We start from the raw sequence: 19,767 nt of genomic DNA, 5'->3' as shown, positions 1-19,767 counted from the left end.
TGAAAGAAAGAGGAAGCTGAGATTCTTCCATATAGAGGCTCCAGCCTGCGCCAGTCTGCGCCCGTCTGTTCCGAGGTGGACGTCCTCGACAATGGTCTGTCACCTGTCGCCCATGCAGCAATGGCCCTCAAAAGCATCACAATGCCGTGATCATGATGCAGCGTCCTTCGACAGTCAGCTCCAAGCCCATCGACCTTCGCCTTTCGAATTCACATGTCAATCAGCAGGCCTGTTCCCCGAGCCCTCATACCAGTGTGGCCATCAATGGACCAACCATGACGCCCCCAAGCTTGATATCTGTCTCTGATCTCTACAAAGATCGGGTAGCTCTTGCCGATTCCCACTGAGGCTGCGTTTCCGCGACTTCATCTTTGCCCTCTGTCAAGTCTGGGGGTTTGGGGACGAATACTCTGCTTCACAGTTCAAGTTCGACTTCGATGCTTGCTGGTACTGAGCTGCAAATGAGAACGCCATCATCTCCCTCCAGGATCCCGTCGATATTTCCCTTCAAGAGCTTGACTTCACAAGTGCCGCAGGCGCCCGACCGACAGCCATAGTCAGGAGTCAACCCAGACTTTTCTGCTAGTTGCAGCAGTGATAAGCGATCCTTTGCCAACCACTTGGCCTTCAAGTTGGACTTGCGAAAGGTGACAGTGGCCTCTTCGATGTCTTGCATGATGGCTGTCTTTGTCGAGCCTTGATTTTGTGGGCGCTCTTCTCCTTGGGGCTCCTTGACGGTTCCGTCACAATATTTAAACGATTTGGACGTTGGTTATATTGGTCGACGATCACAGCAGAGGCTTGCACGATCAAGAGTTAGGTTTGATGAGAATGATGTTGCGCCTCCGGGATCACTTGGGAATTGATGACAGGTCGTATAGGGACCATCACAGGCAGTGAGATAAGCTCGTGTTGGGCTAGTGAGGCTCACTGGGCTTAGCCGAGAATCTCGGTTTTCTCCGCGGTTGTCTGCAGTGGGATGAGTTTCGCAACGACTAATGTCGAGGTCGGACTGTCGAAAACTATACTCTACTCACAAATGCGACATCAGGATACATGGTTTGGATTTGGTATAGAAGAGACAACGTGAAATCGAAATTCGAGGAAGGAAACCTTGTCGCCTTTGAAAGTCCCTCCGAAGCCTGATGGGCTTCTCACGCCCTCTACCGCCTTCCGATTAATCGCCACAGTTGATGAAATCTCTTGCCGAGTGAGCTGAAGGCAATCAGTGTCTCTTCATCGACTCCAACACGGGCTGCACATTGGCGAAACTCAGTTCATCGATTGTTTCGCGCCACAGCTTCTCGATGACTGCTTTTCCTTCGGGCTTGTATAGCATCGCCGCAAACCTCAATTCAATCCTGTCAGCAAGCGAGAAACACCAAAAGACAGGAGAAGGGACAGTCACGGCCAACTCACGGCTTGATTTGCCAGCCCATTATGAAGCACCCATGAGACTCCTTTCCCTTGATCAGGCACGCATCGAGGTAGGTTGAAGCGCCATCCCGAGTACTTCTGGCGGTGAGTGCGGCAAATATGTTACCGAGAAATACTATCAGACCCGGTGCATCGCGCGCGAGCTGTGTGCCCTTGACAAAGCCAGGATCCACAAGGTTCACAACCACGTCGTCGGCCGACACCCAGTCCACGAGTTTCCAGAGGAACATGTGCGCCAGCAGTTTGGACGTGTTGTACGATTCGCTCATGTCGTAGGCCTTTGGATCATCGAATGAAGGGATCAACGGAGTTTTGTCCTTGTTCGGGAATTTTGCATCGAGAGACAGCGCTGCATTGACGATAGTCAGGCGGCCAGGTGTTCCTGCCGGAGCTTTACTCCTCAAGACAGGCAGCATCAGGATAGCAAGAAGAGCCGTCGAAAGGTAGTTGATTTGGAAGAGCTCCTCGTGACCGGTACCTGGCATGGTGCTAAAGTTGTACGCCCATCTTCCAGAATTGAGAATAATGATATCGAGGCGTGACAGGTCGGTCTCTGCGCGTCGGACAAACGCTTGAATGGAGTCATACGAGGCCATGTCCAACTGCCAGACATCAATGGTCGCCCGTGGATAAGTGGCATGGAGTCTTTTAGCTGCCTCTGCTCCTTTCTGAGGAGAACGGACAGCTAAGATCAGACGTGAGAGGTTGAACGAAAGGAGTTGACAGGCGCTCTCGAAGCCTAGGCCTGTAAACAGAATGTTAGCAAGGATCGACATTGGCTCGACCGGACAATGATTATGATGCGCTCCAGGTGCAAAATAGGACGAAAGGAGATGAAGCCTTACCTGTGTTGCCTCCCGTGATAATGACCACTTTCCCAGAGAGATCAGTGCCCTTTGGCAGCCGCTGAGGTTTGGCAAGGAACTGGTTTCGGATGAAAAGCCTGGGGAAGAACGGGGTGGTTATAGGTGGCAGGTCCTTGGAGGAAGGCATCACGAGCTGATCCACGTCAAACGGATTGAGGTACAACTGGGCAATTAGAAAGCAGAAGCCTGGGATGAATAGACAGTAAGGGAGGCTCTTTGGCTGCAGTCATGGCAATATATATGTGCTCCCGACCGTTGCACGCCTCACACACTGGTTGTTTCGGCGCCGAGCTGGCAACATTCTGGTCAATGAAACATATGGAAATCCAATTTGACAGCTGACCGGACCATGGTCAATTCCCTATAGACTGACGTTGACTTGGGATGGTCACGATGGTGTACAAGGTTCTTGATGAGGCTGGGCAGATCCCTAGCAACGCTAGCCTCGCTAATACGTGCCTCCTGATCGAAAAGGGTTTAATCAGCCGAGACTATACCTGAAATGGCAAACGATATGTGCATGAGGATCCCCGCCTCGAAACAAACTTCAAACCACAAGCAGCAAAGTTGGGCAAACCTGCCTCGAAACAAGACTTGCGGTCAAAGTAAATGCTAACAGGCCAGGCAGCATCTTATTTGCAACCGGGTTCTCAATATCTAACCTGAAAGAGGATGTGATGCGCCGTCGCTTTGGGCAAAGAATCATCTCTTCTTCGCCTAGCATCTCCTAAGGCGCACTCGATCAGGTCACAATTTTGGTGAATTCGACATTGCCCGTCCATCGATTCTATGCAGAGTTCCGATATGCCCCAAAAAAACTCGTCGCGTGAGTCTCCGGTCCATACCATAGGGGTTTTCATCGAGCGGCCTGGGCCCAATGCTGACTCCGCCAATCGACGGCAGCGATGCCATTCATCGTAACAGCGGGCGTGAAGAAAAAAGACGATCCACAGACACGCAAGTTCATAAGGAGCCATGTGATGCTAGGAAAGAATTTGGGGAAGTCTCGACGGGCCAGGCCCAAAGATCCCCTGCCCTGGGAGGCTGAACCTACCTGGGACTCCTCTGATGGCGGCAAAGCAGCACCAACACAGCAATCGTCCGCCATGATCCCCAAAAAGGTCGGCTCCGAGTGGTCATTCACCCAGCTAGCAGCCGAGATTGAGCCAGCCGCAATCGCGGATATTCTGACTTGTAGGTCTATCCCGTTCACGTGGATTCAATGCCAGAAAATTCTGAGTACTTACTGCGTGGGGCGACCCAGATTCTTCTCTCGCAAGGCAAGCCACACTTCCATTGGAGCCATGCATTGCCTTCGACAAGAAAGACAGAGTGCTCGTCGGCCCTATGGCATCCGATGCTGCCTTCCTCCATGCCGCTGCACTAGGGACTCATGCATACGTCGAATTAATGCGAGGTCGTGAAGATCACAATGCACTCCAAAGCACGTCACCTCATTTCTCGAAGGCGCTGCAGCTGCTTCGCGAGCGACTGGACTCAACAGACGAGGACCTGAAAATTGCTAATCCCACCATGATGGTGGTCATTGCCCTTGCACTCCATGCTCGTATGATTGGAGACTATGACACAGCGAAGCATCACATGGATGGCCTGCGCATGATGATCAACCTCAGAGGAGGTATAGCCACTATTGTGCCCAAGACGAGGCTTGCGATGGAAATCTTCAGGTATGGACCCATGCAGCGACCTGGCAGCCTTGCTCCTACATTTCCTGGTCTGGTAGAATGCCTGATTGTTTGGATAGATGCGATATAGGGCTGGCGATCGAGACCAATTCCACGCCGACCTTTTTCTCGACTACCTCTTCTGGTGAGCCCTTCACGCCATTTCCCGACCAGATGTGGGTTCCCATTCCAAAGTCGGTCGATACGGCGGCTTGCTGGCCTTACTCGGAGCAATTTCTCAGCGCAATCAATGAAGATCTGGCTACAGCCTGGAGAGCTATGAAGAGATTTTGCCTGCAGATCAACCGCGCCGCCAGGACCAAACGCAAGCTTTCTGAAGAATTCCTGCTCGAAGCAACGGCTTCAGTCATGTATCGCCTTCTCCACATGACGTTTGCAACTGGCACTCTGGACGCGGCCGTCCGGCTCGGACTGTTAGCATTTTCCTCGCAAGTCTTCTTGCAACTGCCAGACGTCAGGGTACGAAGGACATCTTTGTCCACTGCCTACCAAGAATGTCTTGTGGGACTCGACATCTTGAAAGAACAATGGCCTCCACTTTTACTTTGGCTTCTCATAGTCGGTGGCGTTGCAGTGCTCGATGAGCCCGATAATTCATGGCTGAAGCCATGGTTGAAATCGACCACTGAACGATGTGGAGTTGGTTCATGGAATGATTTCCGGAACATGATGGACTCGTTCATGTGGATTGGCCTGTTGTTCGACAAACCGGCGAAGGACGTCTTTTACTCAGCGGTTGCTTCATTGGAGTCGCTGGAAGCTGGCAGTACACCAGCTAAATAACAGGGCTAGCTAGCGCATGCAGCCATTCCATCATTTCACGGTTTATGCGAGCACGGTGGAGGTATTGACAGAAGGCTTAAGACTGCTGGGGAGAGACGGTTCACACACAAACGCAGCAAATCCGCCAAGAGCCTCGTCTCGGATCCAAACAAGCTTCCACTGGTACATGCAACCCATCATAAACATCTACGGAGTATTTCCCAACGTATTCAGGCTGGGGTTTTTTGGATCATAAGTGCAGATATGGGATTATAGAGCTTTCTATCTAAAGGCAAAACACCGACACTGGATGCTCCTCGACCCCTTGCCATGAGCTCTCTGCGCGCCTCGGGCAATTTACCCGGCTTGACCTCTGTCTGTCCCCTGTTATCCAGAAGAAAGGCTTTACATCGTAAGACCACCATGCCGCATTGTTGTTCACTCCGATTGACTATATCAAGCCACCGAATTCCAACGCGTCTGTCGCGGCTCAAGCCGGAACGTCTCTTTGTTGCATAAGAACACTGGCACCTGTCGCCGCCTAAGCTTCACTGGAGCATGCACGCCGACCCCAGTCAACTCAAAGGCGTCAAATGGCCGTGCCATTGGCAGGCGCCTTAGCTCGAAAACTGTCACCCGAGGATACAAGACCGCAGAAGCCGATGGTCAGGCAGACTCAGAATCATTGAGTGGTTCATCCCATTCTCGACAGCTCAACTCAGGAACCGTCTCTGCAGTGTCCGAGGGTCCAACGAGTCAGGAAACCCATCATGTCCAGTCGCAAATGAGATGGGGGATACCTCTTCGCGAGAGAGTCAAGGGGTTGATGCGCCATGTGCCCCATCCTGTTGCCGTGATTACCTCGACCGACACATCCGTCAACGCCAACGGTGATCCTTCTGCATGGCGAGGAGCTACAGTATCTTCGTTCAACACTGTGACACTAGATCCGACCCCAATTGTTTCTTTCAACATCAAGCAGCTTTCTTCAACATACGAGGCCATCAGAGCCTCGGGCCTTTTCAACGTTCACCTGTTCCTCTGCGACCATATGGGGCAGAAAATCGCCGAAAAATTTGCGCGCGGCAACGCGTCTTCGCCCTTTCACCGGAGAGATGGGACTCTGGCTTCGTTTGCGCGGTGGCGGTCGGACACAGCGCCGGCATTGCGACCTAATTCACCCCCAATCATTCAATATTTCCCGAAGTTTCAGATAAAGTGCCGGTTCCTGTCCGAAAAAGCAGTGGAGATTGGAGATCATATGGTAGTTTTTGGAGAGGTCGAGCATGTCTACGATAGGTTGGAGGGCGTGGATGGGTCGGACATCTGTTTGTACTATGTGAACGGCCGCTATGCTCAAGGTCCCCTGGGATCTACGCATGGGTGGTGAAACAGAGGAGCCGAGAATGGTATTGGCTGTATCTGCAAGAGCAATCAGAACAGAGACGACTGACTGCTAACGGATAGCAGTCTGGAATAGTAAACTGCGGTGTATATTGTGTACTAGTAGTCTGATATCACAAGCTGCCGGCCTTGCCGCTATTTGGAGCTTCGAGGCTGAGCAAGGCTGTCCAAGGTCGATCGTGATTGGTCCAAAGACTAGTTCTCCGACCTCAACGGCTTGTCCTCCTGTTTCTACACCACATTTATTTCATCGAGTTTTGTGAGAGAACGATGCCGCAGAATCAACTTTACTGACACCTATCTGCTGCAGACGTCATAGGACGACAGACCAAGCAAGATGCCGGCGAAATTATCTGTTGCCGACACGCGCTTTATTTGCGTCCAATGCCGAAAAACCCTGAGCTCGTCCAGACGGAGACGATTCGCATCGACGAATGCATCATCACCCCCTGAAATTTTCGACATTGTGACAGTTGGCGGAGGACCGGCTGGCCTAGCCCTCCTCGCCGCGTTAAGTTCGTTGCTTTCCTCCTGGTCGCCACCAACGGGGTGACAGCTAACCCACTTTTAACAGGATCCTCACCCATCACATCCCACCTCAAAACGGCATTGATTGAGACCCAAGATCTGTCAAGACTCCGCCAATGGAGCTCGCCAGCGGATCGATACTCGAATCGGGCCAGCAGCCTGACGCCCTCGTCGGTCTCGTTTCTCGAGAAGACGGGAGCATGGGACCACGTCGACCAATCCCGCGTCCAAGCTTATGACGAGATGCAAGTCTGGGACGCCTCCAACGATGCGACGATTCAATTCGACTGGGCGGCCGAGACCAGCAAGTACAACGCGCCTCCGAGGACCGTGGCGACCATGACCGAGAACGCCAATCTGACGAGGGGCCTCCTTGAACGAATCGCCCAGCTCGGCGCCGAGTCGTCGCTGTTCTCCAGCACCAGCGTCTCGTCCATCATGAACGGCGAGGATGACCCCAGCGGCCTCAACCTGTCCTCTTGGCCGGTCCTTACGCTCGAATCAAAATCACCATCCCATCCTCCAACAACACCACCACCACGACGTCCGTCTGTCATTGCAGCCCGCCTCCTCGTCGGCGCCGACGGCTTCAACTCGCCCGTGCGCACCTTTGCTGGCATCGCGTCCCACGGCTGGGACTACCACCGCCACGGTGTGGTCGCGACGCTCACGGTGCAACCCGCCGAGGACGGCTCCGGAGCCGACGACTTCGACCTCTTCTCCGAAGAACCCCTCGGCAACCGCGCGACCGCGTACCAACGCTTCCTGCCGGAGCTGGGCGGGCCGATCGCCGTGCTCCCGCTCCCCAACAACCACGCCTCTCTCGTGTGGTCCACCACGCCCTCGCACGCAGCGTACCTGAAATCCCTGGCCCCGGAAGCGCAGCTGGCGATGATCAACGCCGCGCTGAGGCTGTCGCAGACGGACATCAAGTACATGTTCACGCTCCGCGCCTCCTCCTCGGATGGGGAACAACAACACGAGAACGAACTCCGCTGGCGCCTCCAACACACGGCGGGCCCTGGGACCTCTCGCCCGCCACCCATCGTCACCGGCGTGCAGGAGAACACGCTCGCCTCGTTCCCGCTGCGCCTGCGCCACGCCGCATCCCTCACCGGCCCGCGCGTCGCGCTGGTCGGAGACGCAGCGCACACCGTCCACCCGCTCGCGGGGCAGGGGTTGAACCTGGGCCTCGCGGACGCCGCGGCGCTGGCGGACACGGTCGCCTACGCCGTCGAACACGGCATGGACATCGGCGACGGGTTCGCCCTTGAGAGGTACAACGCCGAGAGATTCGGCAGGGGCCTCGTCATGGCCGGCGGCGTCGACGCCTTGAACTGGACGTACCAGCTGGGCAGCGGTGGCGGGGACGGTATGTTGAGCCGCTTGGTTGCGCGGGCGAGGGGCCTGGGCATGAAAGTCGTGGACTCGGGTCTCGTCCCTGGATTGAAGGGGTTGATCATGAAGCAGGCAAGTTAGGAGAAGACGGCTGAAAAGTGGAAGAGGGCACGGTGACTCGCCGGGGCAAAATATGGCTGTCGGAAGGCTTCCCGAGAAGACCGACAAGGGATATTAAGTTTTGTACAATACTTTCAACTTGCAGACTTGAGGAGCAAAATTGTAGATTGAATAGAGCAGATGGCCGTCTGCCCTTTGCTGCCAATATCTTGGTTGTGCTAACGATTCTTTCCAGACCCGCCCCATCGCCATTCGCTATGCCATTCCCTTCATGAATTGCGTCCCGGATCAACCGTCCCCCAGGCCCCAAGGGCCCAGCTCGACCCTCTCATCTGCAAACATCTCTACTCTTAAAATCTCATCGTTGTTTCTCGCGACCCCATCGTCCTCACCACCCTGACCACCCTGCGCCAACCGCTCTAGAACAAGCCACAGACCACTAGTGCCGGGCACGCAAAGCGACGGTTGCAGGTCAATATCGACAATCCGAAGGCCTGACGAGACACTACTGAATTCCTCGTTGTCGATCTCGCTGGTCGCAAGAATCTCCTTGTATGGCCCTTGACCTCGCTCTAGTGTCATCTTGAAGAGGGAGGAATTCGCTTGCGCAGTGGTAACAGTTTCGTATCGCGCGACAAACGAAACCCGCGACAGCCGCAAAACCGTAAGAGGCGCGAGCAAGCGATTTGTGCCATTCCGGAACACTGCCGGGGGACTCTTGATGCTCAAGCGGCCCGCACCTTCGGCTGGCAGCTGACAAAAAATTGCACCCTCGCCGGCTGAGGAGGAGTAGTACAGGTCGAGACTGAAATCCGAACACTGGCCTTGATCGAATGTAGAGCAGATGATGGTATAGTTCCCAGGCCCTAGCTTGGTTTCGACAACAGCACTCCCCCGTCGGTAGTCTCCCGAGTGCGCAAGGACATCCCGCGGGCGAAGTCGGGTAATCCTTGACCCGCTGCTAAAGAGCACCAGGATTTTCACGTTGGTATCAGCTTTTGCTGCAGCGGCAGGCTTGACCGATTCGACAGTTCTGAGAACTAATGCAATCCTCTGCGCAGTAGACAGCGACATTCGAAATTGGGGATTGGATAGGTAGTTCGCTGAGTCCGAATTTCCTCCGGCATTCGCTCTGGTCCAGGCGCAGCTGAGGCTGGATTTCTGAGAATATGGCAGCCGTGCTTCTGATAGCGCCACCGGATCTTTTGACAAGGCCGAGATTGTAAAGTTCATTTTCCCTGGAGGTAGATCCTGTGACACAAGAACTGCGGTGTAGCACGATTGAGCCGTAGCTTTAAACCTTAACAAGGTGTTGGGAGAGTCCACGAGTGGCCCTCGTATCTTTGCGCCTTCGCTCGAGATGACCTTATTGCCGTCACAGGCATACAAGTATAGGCCGACATATCCATTTTCTCTTGTAGTCTCTTGCGTGTAGTCTCCTGTTCGAAAATGCCGCTGCAGCAGCAACCAGACGTCGCCTGTAGCGGAAATTGTGACTGCAAACTGGGGATTGTCGACAATTAAATTGGCATTGGTGATAGCATTAGCATGGTCCCAGGAGAAATGGAGGTCTTCTCGGTAAGAAAACAATCCAGGATTCCAATTGAGATACATATTCTCAAAGTACTGAAAAACACTGTTGAAATCCATCCAAAAAGTGCCTGGCATCATCTCTTCGTTTTCGGGCGTATCGACCGAGGATCCTTCGTCGTTCCGATTCGGTCGACGTCTTGCTGCCCCCCGCCATACATCTCCATCAGCCCAGGGGTTTTTGACAAGCATTTCTTTGGTATGACCATTAGTAGACATGTCCAGGACCGCGTAGTCATGCTCTGCTGCAAGACCGAGGTGCTTTTGCTCACGACGAGGCAATTTGCCGGTTCCAATAGTGACGAGAACATTTCCTCTTCGAAACTGGGTAATGATCTCCTCCCAGAGATGATCAGGTTCAACCTCCTCGTCGTGAAGAAAGACTTGTTGAGGAATCCATCCGGTCAGAATGGCGAGATCCGTACCAGAGTTGCTCCCAGGAAAGTCGTAGCCACCGCGAACCTTTAGATATGCTTTCTCAACCAGGGCCGGCCATAGTAATCGGGGATGACGGCGGTCAATCACATGCAGTACTCGGCTAGTCTTGGAGGAAGGCAGATAATCGTCAATCTCCACCCTTCTCCAGCAACCATTAAAATACAACCTGAGAATGTATTTTCCGTTAGGCGACAGTATCATTCGATCGGTTTCGTAGTTGAAAGGATGTACTACGGTCCGCAAGATCTGGGTAGGGGTTAGTGACAACACGGTATTTCATAGCCCCGTCCTACCTTTGGAAATCCCCGTTCTACCCTGGAGGTCAGAGCACAAAGGCTTGCAACCACAGAACAGTCCGATGTCATATCCTGCACGAGGTCTATAGGCTCGGGCAAATACATGACAGCCCCGCCGGCACCATTTTGGCCATTGGGGTCACTGTGAACAGACGGAAGTGCTTGCTGCGGTCGTTTCCAACCATCAAATGATTCAAGCTGGCCCGGAGATAGAGGCAGGGAGCTCGAGTCTGTGAATAAAAGGCCGCCATCACGAAGCGCAAATTCCTCCGAGGATGGTGGAGCCGTCCATGGGTTGAACTTGAAACCATTTAATCTACCGCCCTCTAGAAGTATGATTTTTTCTCTCGTGGTGAGCTCGCGTTTCGAGATAGGTGGTTTGAGGACATCTCTTGACGCTGCCGTAGGGACCGGTCTTTGCTGTTCATTCTGGGCTGCTTTGAGCCGCTCGGCCCGCGCTAGGAGTTCGTTGAACCTGGCATCCAGCCTCTGCTTGTCTGAAGGTTTGTCAGCGAGGTGAAGAGCCTGGAAGTACAACTCAGCAGTCTTGATGGTGGCATCTAGGACCGCCTTGCCGGTGGATTTGGAAGGGATTGTCCTCTCGATCGAGCGCGCCTGCTCTTCAAGACTAGAGAGGCTCTCGTCCATTACCTAGGCAACTAGCTCGAGATAAAAGGCTCTCGCAGACGTCAGCGGGCCATGGGCCATGGACAAATGTCGGAGGCGGGCCGGGATTCGGGAGAGCGAGAAGAGTGAGAGAGGGAAGCGCAGGCTGAGGGTGGACAAGCGGAATTGCCACTACCTCGGCTGGTCAGGATCGAGCTGCCATGACCGAGCCACTCAAATCCCACTCAATCCATGTCCCACGGGGGTTTCGCATGCGAGATCGCCCATGCCTCTCGGGCAGATGAGGAATGATCAATGGTTGCTTCCCCGTCTAGCAAACTAATTACGCGACCATTCTTCTCCTTCGACCATATCATCCGCAGCTCCTCCAACTCTGACATTTCGACCAGCCGACAGAACCTCAATTCCTCCTCCAGAACTCTGCAGCCCGGCCCTCTCTATCACTGCGTAACGGTCCGGAATTGAGCTCAAGAGCCCCTCCGCCCTCGTCGTCCTCCTCCACTTCTTTTTCGACGCTCTAAGAGCGGCGCATACTAAACCATGACGAAACCCGGGGAGCTGGCGCCGTGGGAGAGCGCCGTTGCAGGTGCCACTGGTGCTGTCCTCGCAAATGCGCTGGTCTACCCGCTGGACATGTAGGGAAATTCCAGACTGAAATTCGAAGATAAGCTTCTAATTTGGCCGCAGTGTAAAGACAAGATTACAAGTCCAGATAAAGAAGAAAGGCCATGTACACCAACACACGGCCGAGCACCATCACTACGAGTCGACTTGGGACGCTATCAAGAAGATTGTCGACCATGAGGGCGTCATCGGCTTATACTCGGGCCTCAACGGCGCTCTGATCGGTGTTGCCTCCACAAACTTCGCCTATTTCTACTGGTACTCGGTGGTACGGTCGCTATACACAAAATACCGAACTGCCCCAGGAGGACATCCCGGTACAGCTGCCGAGTTGTGTCTGGGCGCCGTCGCAGGGGCCATTGCCCAGATATTTACAATTCCCGTGGCGGTCATCACCACGCGGCAACAGACACAACCCAAGGGCCACAAAAAGGGTCTGTTCGAGACGGGTAAGGAGGTCGTCCACAGCGAAGATGGGTGGACTGGACTCTGGAGGGGTCTTAAGGCCTCTCTCGTGCTGTGTGTCAACCCAGCAATCACATATGGCGCCTATCAGCGTCTGAAGGACGTCATGTTCCCGGGTCGGACTCGACTCCATCCATGGGAAGCTTTCAGTGAGTCGGAAAAAGCACTGTTGATCAGCGTGCAGTCATCGTACTGACCCGCGTGTATAGTCCTTGGAGCAATCTCCAAATCGATCGCCACGATCTGCACCCAGCCCTTAATTGTCGCCAAAGTTGGCCTACAATCCCGACCTCCCCCAGCTCGGGAAGGTAAACCATTCAAGACCTTCACAGAAGTGATGGCATACATCATCGAGCATGAAGGACCACGTGCTCTTTTCAAGGGCATTGGCCCTCAACTCATGAAGGGTCTCATGGTGCAAGGTATTCTCATGATGACCAAGGAAAGAGTGGAGTTGTTGTTCCTGTTACTCTTCTCCTACATCCGGGTTTTCAGGGAGAGGAAGCTCAAGGAGGCCGCCGCCAAGCTCAAGCAAAATGCCAAACCGTTGGCGGAGGGGCTCAAGAGCCGAGCCATGCCAGTCGCAGAGAATGTCCTGGAGAAGGCAAAGGCGAGCGTACCTGCTACCATGAAATAAGCGACGCGCGTTTGGTGAGTGGGCTTGAGCTTTTGGGATAGATCTTGGTGGGGAGGCTGGTGCTGGAAGCAAAGACAACAGGCCGGCCAAAGATCAGCATTTACTGAGTGTGCATGGCGTTCGTGTTGCGTCAAAGATCCGTACGGCTTTCTATGTGGGATGATTTCCTGCTTTTCTTGTTGTGCACGTCCTGAGTTTAGTGCATTCTGTCTAGACTGTAGCATCAGGCGGCAGGTTTCAGAGGCAATATGAAGACAGAAAAGGCGAGCAATGAGAGTAGATGTTAATGCGCATTTGTGACCTGCTTACGAGATCAGATGAACATGATCAGTTCAAATGATGCCTGAAGGGAGATCATGCCGATATGTCGCCCGGCCGTGGTATGGTACAAATCCTCCTTTCCTTAATCCTACAACATAGACCGACGATGTTGGTAACAGTGGGTGATATATTCTGTTGATCCCCGATTTAGGTCCATCCAAGTACCTGTCTCCGAAACACGCGACCGCGGGAAGGCGGGCAATTAACGATTTCGTTTCTTTGCCCTGCCGGTCTGAGTTTGGCGCCACTCCGCGGCAAGTGCTGAGGAAGCAGGCGACGTCTTGCGGAACAGTGCAATGAAGCCGCCTCCAAAGGTGCGCTCCCCGACGAGCGGTCGGCATACCATTACTGGCTGATCGTCTTGCGATGTCGAGGAGCTGTCGCTGTCGCTGTCAGGAGGTTCCTCGTCCTCAGCCTCCTTGTGGTCCGCACGATCCGGTTGTTCATTCTCACCCTCCGGCCTGGAAACCACCACGGGAACCCGCTCACGGCCCGTCCGCTTGGTCTCTCCGTCGGTGGAGGGGATGGCGCCCTTCCGCGGCGTCACAAATCTCACATCCCACTTCCTCCCCGAACTGATACCTTCGCCTAGTTCCAACACCTTGTCCATTTGTAGCGGCAGGGAGAACTCTTGAACAGCCTTCACACAATCCGCGATTTGCGTGACTGAGGGCACGAACACAACCAGCTTTGCGCCGTCAAGCATCGCGGGCTCGATGTGTCGGATCTGTGAATGTACGCCAGGCATGTCGAGGAGAACGTAGTCAAGGAATTCGTCGTTTGCGTTCTGGCGGTCCACGATCCATTCCTTCACGTCTCCTGTGTAGAAGTCTACATGCGGCCAGTACAGACCTCTCCGGAACCCGCGCACTATCTTTTCGGCATGGATGCTGTTCGCTGGGACCGCTTCCACAGTGTGTATGACCGCTCGACGCTTTTGTTTCCATTCGTCCCACGCCCGCATGAGCGAATCAGACTCCGATGAATCGTCTTCGGCTACAGGAAATGAGTTTGTGGGCTTCTTGTCCGCCACTCTGCGTGGACTAGGGAGCTGGATAGTCGGAGGAGGTGGATTCGCAGCTGCTATTGCTCGAGCGAGGTGCAGAGTGAGGCTGCCATGGCCTGTACCTGCTTCCAGGATCTGAACGCGGAGAGCTGGACCGCCACTGTTCGGAATTGTGGTAGGTGGTTCAGGGTGAATGTCTAACAAGGAGACGATTGACGATGCATAACTGGAGTAGACTGGAGTCACAAGCCTAGGGGTGAGCGTGACATAGTCCTCAAGCGACGGGAGTTCGATCTTGTGTAGAGAGCCTTTCGAAGATCGAACGTACGTAGAAGTGACTGGCTTGCCGATAATGTCGTTCAGAGGGAGCTGGCCCTTGGACAAATCGAACTTCGAATTTCGCTGGAGAGGAAAAGTGAGTTTGGACCCATCCACGAGCACTCTGTCACCCTCAGCGAACCGCGTCAAATCTCTGGCGATGCCATTCTGGAGGACACAGGGGGTCTTGTCCGGGGATCTCGAGAATCCAAGAGCTTGTCTCAGATATCGAAACACCCCAGACATTCCACCACTCAACTCAACCCAATGCTTCCCCAAAGTTTCCTTCCCTTTTGGAACATCTAGGAGAACCAAGGGAATGTCAATGTAATGTCTCTACGCTGGAAATTCTCCCAGAAGAACACTATTTTGAGGAAGGTCGGCCGAGACCCCGGATTCAACTAGTCTGCTTGCGGTAAAAGGGTGTCGATCATTTTCTTGTCCAAATATTCGGATCAGAGACCTAGGCATCGCAGTCAAGTGGGTTTGCGGGAGTAATCCATCGGATGATCCAATACTCCTCTCCGGAGAATTTCCAATGATTATCAGTACTCTGACCTTCCATAAGTTTGAAGTTGCGAGTACTCAGATCAATCCAGAGGGCGAGCCCGCTCAGGCCGCCTCCTCACATCGCATGCGACCATGACCAGGAGACTTGTATGTGCTCGATCGCGACATCAACCCGGTGTGCATCGCTGATCATTGTCCTAGGTTCGCACGGGCATCCAGCTCGGCTTGCTAGTCACCATCGTCCTATTCCTTGTCGTATTTCTCGATAACAGATACCGCGTCCTCCCTAATGCCATCCACAGCCATCTACCTGCGCACCATCCAGGCTTTGTGGTCACCGACCTTACAGTCGTCACCTGCTCATCGTTAAACCCTTTCAGTCGATGTACAGTCGACGGCGAGGACTGGCACCGGGTCGAAAAGGACTTGTACCTTGGGAAAGGCTTCTTGTCGAAAGCCTACCTCTATGTACAAAGACAGCGCGAGGATGATTTAAGCACGCACGCCGAAGTGGTCACGGATGTCAAGATTGGCCGCTTGCAGCCGTCGGCCGTCGACCCAACTTCAAAGGATGAGAGATGGGAGTCTCGTCCCGCCGGGATATGGATCAAGTTGTCCTCGAAACGGCACGATAAAATGGTGACAGGAGTTGACGTCCTCTTTGGCGCCGATGCGGTGGATCCTCGCTCGAACTGGGAAATCCAGGACATTTCCTTATTCATTGATGCAGACCGCGAGTCCCCCGAACCTCGTCTCACGGTCCGCAAAGGCCCGGCTTTGAACGCCGAGAGACCCGTCCCTCGGATACGAAAAGATGGTAAATTCAAGATTATGCAAGCAGCAGACCTCCATCTTGCAACGGGCTTGGGGAAATGCCGCCACGCACTACCCGAGGGACAAGAATGCGAGGCCGATCCACGTACGCTCGACTTCCTCGCTCGCATGATTGAAGACGAGAAACCAGACTTCGTGGTCCTTACTGGCGATCAAGTCAACGGGGACACTGCGCCCGATGCTCAAACCGCGATCTTCAAATACTCCGAAATGTTTGCGCGACATAAGATTCCCTATGCCGGCATCTTCGGTAATCATGATGATGAAGGAAACCTCAACCGCGCAGAATCCATGGCCATTATGGACGGCCTCCCTTATTCGCTCTCCACTGCTGGTCCGGAAGATGTTGATGGCGTGGGCAACTACGTGGTGGAAATCCTGGGACGGGGATCTACCTCCCACTCCGCGCTGACGCTGTACATGCTCGATACCCACTCCTACTCCCCAGATGAGCAGCACTATCACGGCTACGATTGGCTCAAACAATCACAGATTGATTGGTTCAAGACCACGTCTCAGTCTCTGAAGAGGAAGCACAAGGAATACACACATATACACATGGACCTGGCATTCATTCACATCCCCTTACCAGAATATCGCAACCCGGACAATCTGGCCTGGGTAGGAAATTGGACGGAACCACCTACGGCCCCGGCATACAATTCGAATTTCAAAGACGCCCTCGTGGAAGAGCACATTCTCCTTGTCTCTTGCGGTCACGACCACGTAAACGATTACTGCCTACCCGCCAACGATAAAGACAAGAAGGCCGCACTGTGGATGTGTTATGGTGGCGGCGCGGGATTTGGTGGATATGGTGGCTACTATGGATATCACAGAAGAGTGAGGTTCTTTGAGATGGACATGAACGAGGCCCGCATCACGACCTGGAAGAGGCTGGAGTGGGGCGATGAAGAGACGCTGAAGAGGAGGATTGACGAGCAGATCGTAGTGGATGGTGGGAAAGTCGTCACGGGTATGTGATGCAAAGAAAGAAACCTTTCCGCCCGAACGTGACATCGTGGGTACGGGAATTTTGGGCAATTGACGATTGCAATGATTTGCTTGCATTGCTGTTATATCGTTGGCTCTACAGAAGGGGAGCTTTGTCATGACCAGATAGAGCATGTATATTCGCATGGCGTTCAGCGTTAAGATCGGGCTGGGGTGGGTCAGGTTGATTTCGAATTGTCGTATCACCAAGGGTTTTGTTTTTGCAGGCTTGAATCTGTCACGATTCAGGCGCTCGATTGACATGGTACAGAGAGAAATGGCCGCGGACAAAAGCATTTGAAGGGGTTGCGCAACGACCAAGGAAAGGAAAGCCATGATACCCTGAGAGAAAATGTATAAGATCATTGATCTCCCTTCAAACCGCTCCTCTTGACTCTTGAGTCCTCGCAAGGTCTTTCTACGGGTGACTCCTGTTTCACCACCATTTCTCGCAAAGCACTCTCCTGTCCTCCATCCCTGGCGCTTTCTGCAGCAGAGCGACGAATTCGTCTGTCATGGTGGGCAAGCCGCAGACGTACACGACCGTGTGAGCTCTGTTGCCTTCAGGCCCGAGGGCGTCAAAAAGGTCATCATGCTCGATCCGCCTGTATCGCGTTGCCATGTTTCCTGGTCCGACTTCGTCTTGTTTCGTTCCTTCTGTCCCAGACGGTCCATTGGTCACGAAGAGAGTGTATTTGAAGTCGACACGGTCGTGGCCTTTCCACTTCTCAGCTATGTCTTTCAATCTCTTCTCAAACAGAATTTCTTCTTCTGCACCGGTCTCGTCGTTCTTCTCTCGCCGTGAGGCGTAGAGCACTCTTACAGTCCTTGTCATCCCACCCAATTTATCCGCGCCCAAGACATGCATTGCGGAGATCATGCTCATGACGGGATTGATCCCCACCCCTCCCGCGATGAAAACCACTCTGTCCAATGCCCGGCATTCTTCTTGGTTCAACGTTGGCGGCGGGTAGACGAAATTCCCACCCACGCGGAATGTCATCGCTGAGTCGAGGATTTGTTGCGCAGCTCGCCAGAGGTATGCCGCCGGTGGGTTTGACGGAGAGGACTGGATAGCCAGCTCTATGTGCGGGTCATCTTGAGACGGGGAAGACGCTTGAGGCGGCGAAGTGATGGTGAAGCCACCCACAACGTCGATGTTGGGGATGTACAGGTCTATGTATTGACCCGGAAGATGGCGGAGAGGTGGCTACTAGAATTGTTGTCCATGTGAGCCGCGGCGTCTTCTTGGGAAAAGGCAAGAGACATCTGGGTAGTCAACCGAAACTGGGAACGATCTCGAAGAAAACAGTCATAAGCCATTGGACACTGTGCAGCTTCCCTTACTGGAAAATAAAGCAACGCAGAGCGGCTCGACCATATATCTCAAAAGCATGCATTTCTTTTCCGAACATGGGACAGATGGTCGTACGGGGAGAGAGATTCTTTATGACATGATGGAAAAGGGCACATACTCCATCTCTTTGCAGGCTCAGTCTCAGCAACCGGATCTTGGAATTGATATGTCCGATCTTGCTCAACCGGGCTGGCCATATGCCCTTTTGCCGGGGATCCTCAGCGGTCCTGATGATATGGGGTACCGAGTCTTTCACGGTGGCCATGCTTCTCGAGCCTGTATGAAGAGAAAGGAAAGATGTGAGAGCGAGAGTCCAGCGGAGACGCTTGAACGTTGGTTCGACAGCTCGTGCCCCACATGAAAGGGATTTGGCAAGGGAGTTCATGAGACGGTAATAAGAGAATCGTGGCAACGCCTGATTGAGCTCATTATGTTCTAAGGCTGTATATGAGAGGAACTGGTTGAAGTTGCTCAGTGCGAGTGGAAGTTGAAGGGTTGAGCGCGAGCGAGTGACGGTGTCAACAGCGTGGATACGGAATGACCCCGCCTGCGTACATATATCCACGCAAAACTGCGGCGAGTTGATATCAACCACAAGCAGCACATCCTGACACAGAAGACAGGCTGTATCTAGGGTATTTCAAGTGTGGCTGAAGAGGAGATAGGCGCCACCATTCCAGCCGTCGTTATAGATGTAGACAATAGCTATAACATCGTCATTATGAAGGGCCACAGAGATACTCGGAGCACAAGACGGTCAACTCGAACGCAAGGTTAGAGATTGCTAGATGTACTTTATTGGTACAAGAGTTTATGTAAGTCTTCTATTGTTTCGTCTGCTTTTGCTACGAGGCAAGAACAAGGCAACCGGTGAACAAAACCTGTCGCCTGCGCTCTGTCACGAGCCGGTCTCTGCCCGACGACATCTGTGATGACCATCCTGGAACAGGCCACGCTATTATTTCCAGCCTTTCTGATATTGAGGGTCTTTGAAACATCTGTGACGTGCTTCTTCATCTATTGGCTCTTGCATCTTGATCCAGCTGCGAGCCTACGCTCTTGATCATGTCCCTCCCAATCCCTGGTTCCAGTGTCGAAATTCGCAGATACCTGGTTGATCGAGGCGATGGCCTGAACAGACGGCTGACTGTGGATAGTAGGATAAAGTGCCATAAATTGGCGGTATGTTAAAGAGGAATTTCGCGAGCACCAGGCGGGATGGCATCGAAGTGCTCTGTCGTGTTAGCATAGCTGTAGATATGTACACCAAGAAGGCACGAAGCAAGCAGGTGTCAGTGATTCACCTTCAGATGTCTATTCATATCACGACCAGCGGTAAAGCGTTTTCATCGATTGGGTAGAAGCCATACCTTTTTCTTCATATGAGCTTAGTATTGGTCTGTCGGCTCAGCCGACCAGCAGCATGTATCATTCAGCAACGAGCCATCAGATATGGGCATCAATTGCATCGTAATCATCGGATAGACTTATGTGGGCACCGACTCTCTGATGAAATCTTGATGGATGAACGGCTAGGCCCCGTATCAAAGGAATATGTTCCAGAAGCTAGGTGGCGACAAATTTTTCACA

The 19,767-nt window shown here is 53.3% G+C and overlaps 8 protein-coding genes across 8 annotated transcripts; 4 read left to right on the top strand and 4 right to left on the bottom strand.

The window, feature by feature from the left end:
• Nucleotide 1: 1 nt before the first annotated feature.
• On the bottom strand, nt 2-855 carry PV07_11040 (uncharacterized protein). Its single transcript, XM_016398428.1, has one exon. The coding sequence runs from the start codon at nt 674-676 to the stop codon at nt 416-418; it is 261 nt and encodes an 86-aa protein (XP_016242990.1). The 5' UTR covers nt 677-855; the 3' UTR covers nt 2-415.
• A 4,096-nt stretch (nt 856-4,951) lies between these two features.
• Nucleotides 4,952-6,320, top strand: PV07_11039 (uncharacterized protein). The gene is made up of 2 exons (XM_016398427.1): nt 4,952-5,183; nt 5,233-6,320. The coding sequence occupies exons 1-2, from the start codon at nt 5,102-5,104 to the stop codon at nt 6,159-6,161; spliced, it is 1,011 nt and encodes a 336-aa protein (XP_016242989.1). The 5' UTR covers nt 4,952-5,101; the 3' UTR covers nt 6,162-6,320.
• A 109-nt stretch (nt 6,321-6,429) lies between these two features.
• Nucleotides 6,430-8,380, top strand: PV07_11038 (ubiquinone biosynthesis monooxygenase COQ6). The gene is made up of 2 exons (XM_016398426.1): nt 6,430-6,690; nt 6,750-8,380. Exons 1-2 carry the CDS (start codon nt 6,513-6,515, stop codon nt 8,180-8,182), a joined length of 1,611 nt encoding a protein of 536 aa, XP_016242988.1. The 5' UTR covers nt 6,430-6,512; the 3' UTR covers nt 8,183-8,380.
• PV07_11037 (uncharacterized protein) lies at nt 8,309-11,206 on the bottom strand. Its single transcript, XM_016398425.1, has 2 exons — nt 10,483-11,206; nt 8,309-10,435 (listed from the first exon to the last, which is right to left on the bottom strand). Exons 1-2 carry the CDS (start codon nt 11,131-11,133, stop codon nt 8,450-8,452), a joined length of 2,637 nt encoding a protein of 878 aa, XP_016242987.1. The 5' UTR covers nt 11,134-11,206; the 3' UTR covers nt 8,309-8,449.
• Nucleotides 11,207-11,341: 135 nt separating this feature from the next.
• PV07_11036 (uncharacterized protein) lies at nt 11,342-13,202 on the top strand. Its single transcript, XM_016398424.1, has 3 exons — nt 11,342-11,747; nt 11,800-12,350; nt 12,411-13,202. Exons 1-3 carry the CDS (start codon nt 11,653-11,655, stop codon nt 12,836-12,838), a joined length of 1,074 nt encoding a protein of 357 aa, XP_016242986.1. The 5' UTR covers nt 11,342-11,652; the 3' UTR covers nt 12,839-13,202.
• On the bottom strand, nt 13,038-14,795 carry PV07_11035 (uncharacterized protein). Its single transcript, XM_016398423.1, has one exon. It carries the CDS (start codon nt 14,727-14,729, stop codon nt 13,362-13,364), a length of 1,368 nt encoding a protein of 455 aa, XP_016242985.1. The 5' UTR covers nt 14,730-14,795; the 3' UTR covers nt 13,038-13,361.
• A 153-nt stretch (nt 14,796-14,948) lies between these two features.
• On the top strand, nt 14,949-17,302 carry PV07_11034 (uncharacterized protein). The gene is made up of 2 exons (XM_016398422.1): nt 14,949-15,140; nt 15,195-17,302. Exons 1-2 carry the CDS (start codon nt 15,126-15,128, stop codon nt 16,809-16,811), a joined length of 1,632 nt encoding a protein of 543 aa, XP_016242984.1. The 5' UTR covers nt 14,949-15,125; the 3' UTR covers nt 16,812-17,302.
• PV07_11033 (uncharacterized protein) lies at nt 17,075-18,664 on the bottom strand. The gene is made up of 2 exons (XM_016398421.1): nt 18,296-18,664; nt 17,075-18,033 (listed from the first exon to the last, which is right to left on the bottom strand). Exon 2 carries the CDS (start codon nt 17,821-17,823, stop codon nt 17,257-17,259), a length of 567 nt encoding a protein of 188 aa, XP_016242983.1. The 5' UTR covers nt 17,824-18,033; nt 18,296-18,664; the 3' UTR covers nt 17,075-17,256.
• Nucleotides 18,665-19,767: the final 1,103 nt, after the last annotated feature.

This window comes from Cladophialophora immunda (assembly GCF_000835495.1).
Source record: "Cladophialophora immunda strain CBS 83496 unplaced genomic scaffold supercont1.7, whole genome shotgun sequence".
NCBI lineage: Eukaryota > Fungi > Ascomycota > Eurotiomycetes > Chaetothyriales > Herpotrichiellaceae > Cladophialophora > Cladophialophora immunda.
The sequence above is the reverse complement of the archived record's forward strand: the minus strand, read 5'-3'. Positions and strand labels throughout refer to the sequence as shown.

Coding starts and splice junctions, on each gene's coding strand:
- PV07_11040 (XM_016398428.1), bottom strand. CDS start 676: ATGCAAGACATCGAAGAGGCCACTGTCACCTTTCGCAAGTCCAACTTG.
- PV07_11033 (XM_016398421.1), bottom strand. CDS start 17,823: ATGACATTCCGCGTGGGTGGGAATTTCGTCTACCCGCCGCCAACGTTG.
- PV07_11037 (XM_016398425.1), bottom strand. CDS start 11,133: ATGGACGAGAGCCTCTCTAGTCTTGAAGAGCAGGCGCGCTCGATCGAG. Junction 10,436..10,482: donor TAGAACGGGGATTTCCAAAG/GTAGGACGGGGC, acceptor ACCCCTACCCAG/ATCTTGCGGACCGTAGTACA.
- PV07_11038 (XM_016398426.1), top strand. CDS start 6,513: ATGCCGGCGAAATTATCTGTTGCCGACACGCGCTTTATTTGCGTCCAA. Junction 6,691..6,749: donor AGCCCTCCTCGCCGCGTTAA/GTTCGTTGCTTT, acceptor CACTTTTAACAG/GATCCTCACCCATCACATCC.
- PV07_11039 (XM_016398427.1), top strand. CDS start 5,102: ATGAGCTCTCTGCGCGCCTCGGGCAATTTACCCGGCTTGACCTCTGTC. Junction 5,184..5,232: donor CAGAAGAAAGGCTTTACATC/GTAAGACCACCA, acceptor GACTATATCAAG/CCACCGAATTCCAACGCGTC.
- PV07_11035 (XM_016398423.1), bottom strand. CDS start 14,729: ATGTCTGGGGTGTTTCGATATCTGAGACAAGCTCTTGGATTCTCGAGA.
- PV07_11036 (XM_016398424.1), top strand. CDS start 11,653: ATGACGAAACCCGGGGAGCTGGCGCCGTGGGAGAGCGCCGTTGCAGGT. Junction 11,748..11,799: donor CTGGTCTACCCGCTGGACAT/GTAGGGAAATTC, acceptor ATTTGGCCGCAG/TGTAAAGACAAGATTACAAG. Junction 12,351..12,410: donor CCATCCATGGGAAGCTTTCA/GTGAGTCGGAAA, acceptor CCGCGTGTATAG/TCCTTGGAGCAATCTCCAAA.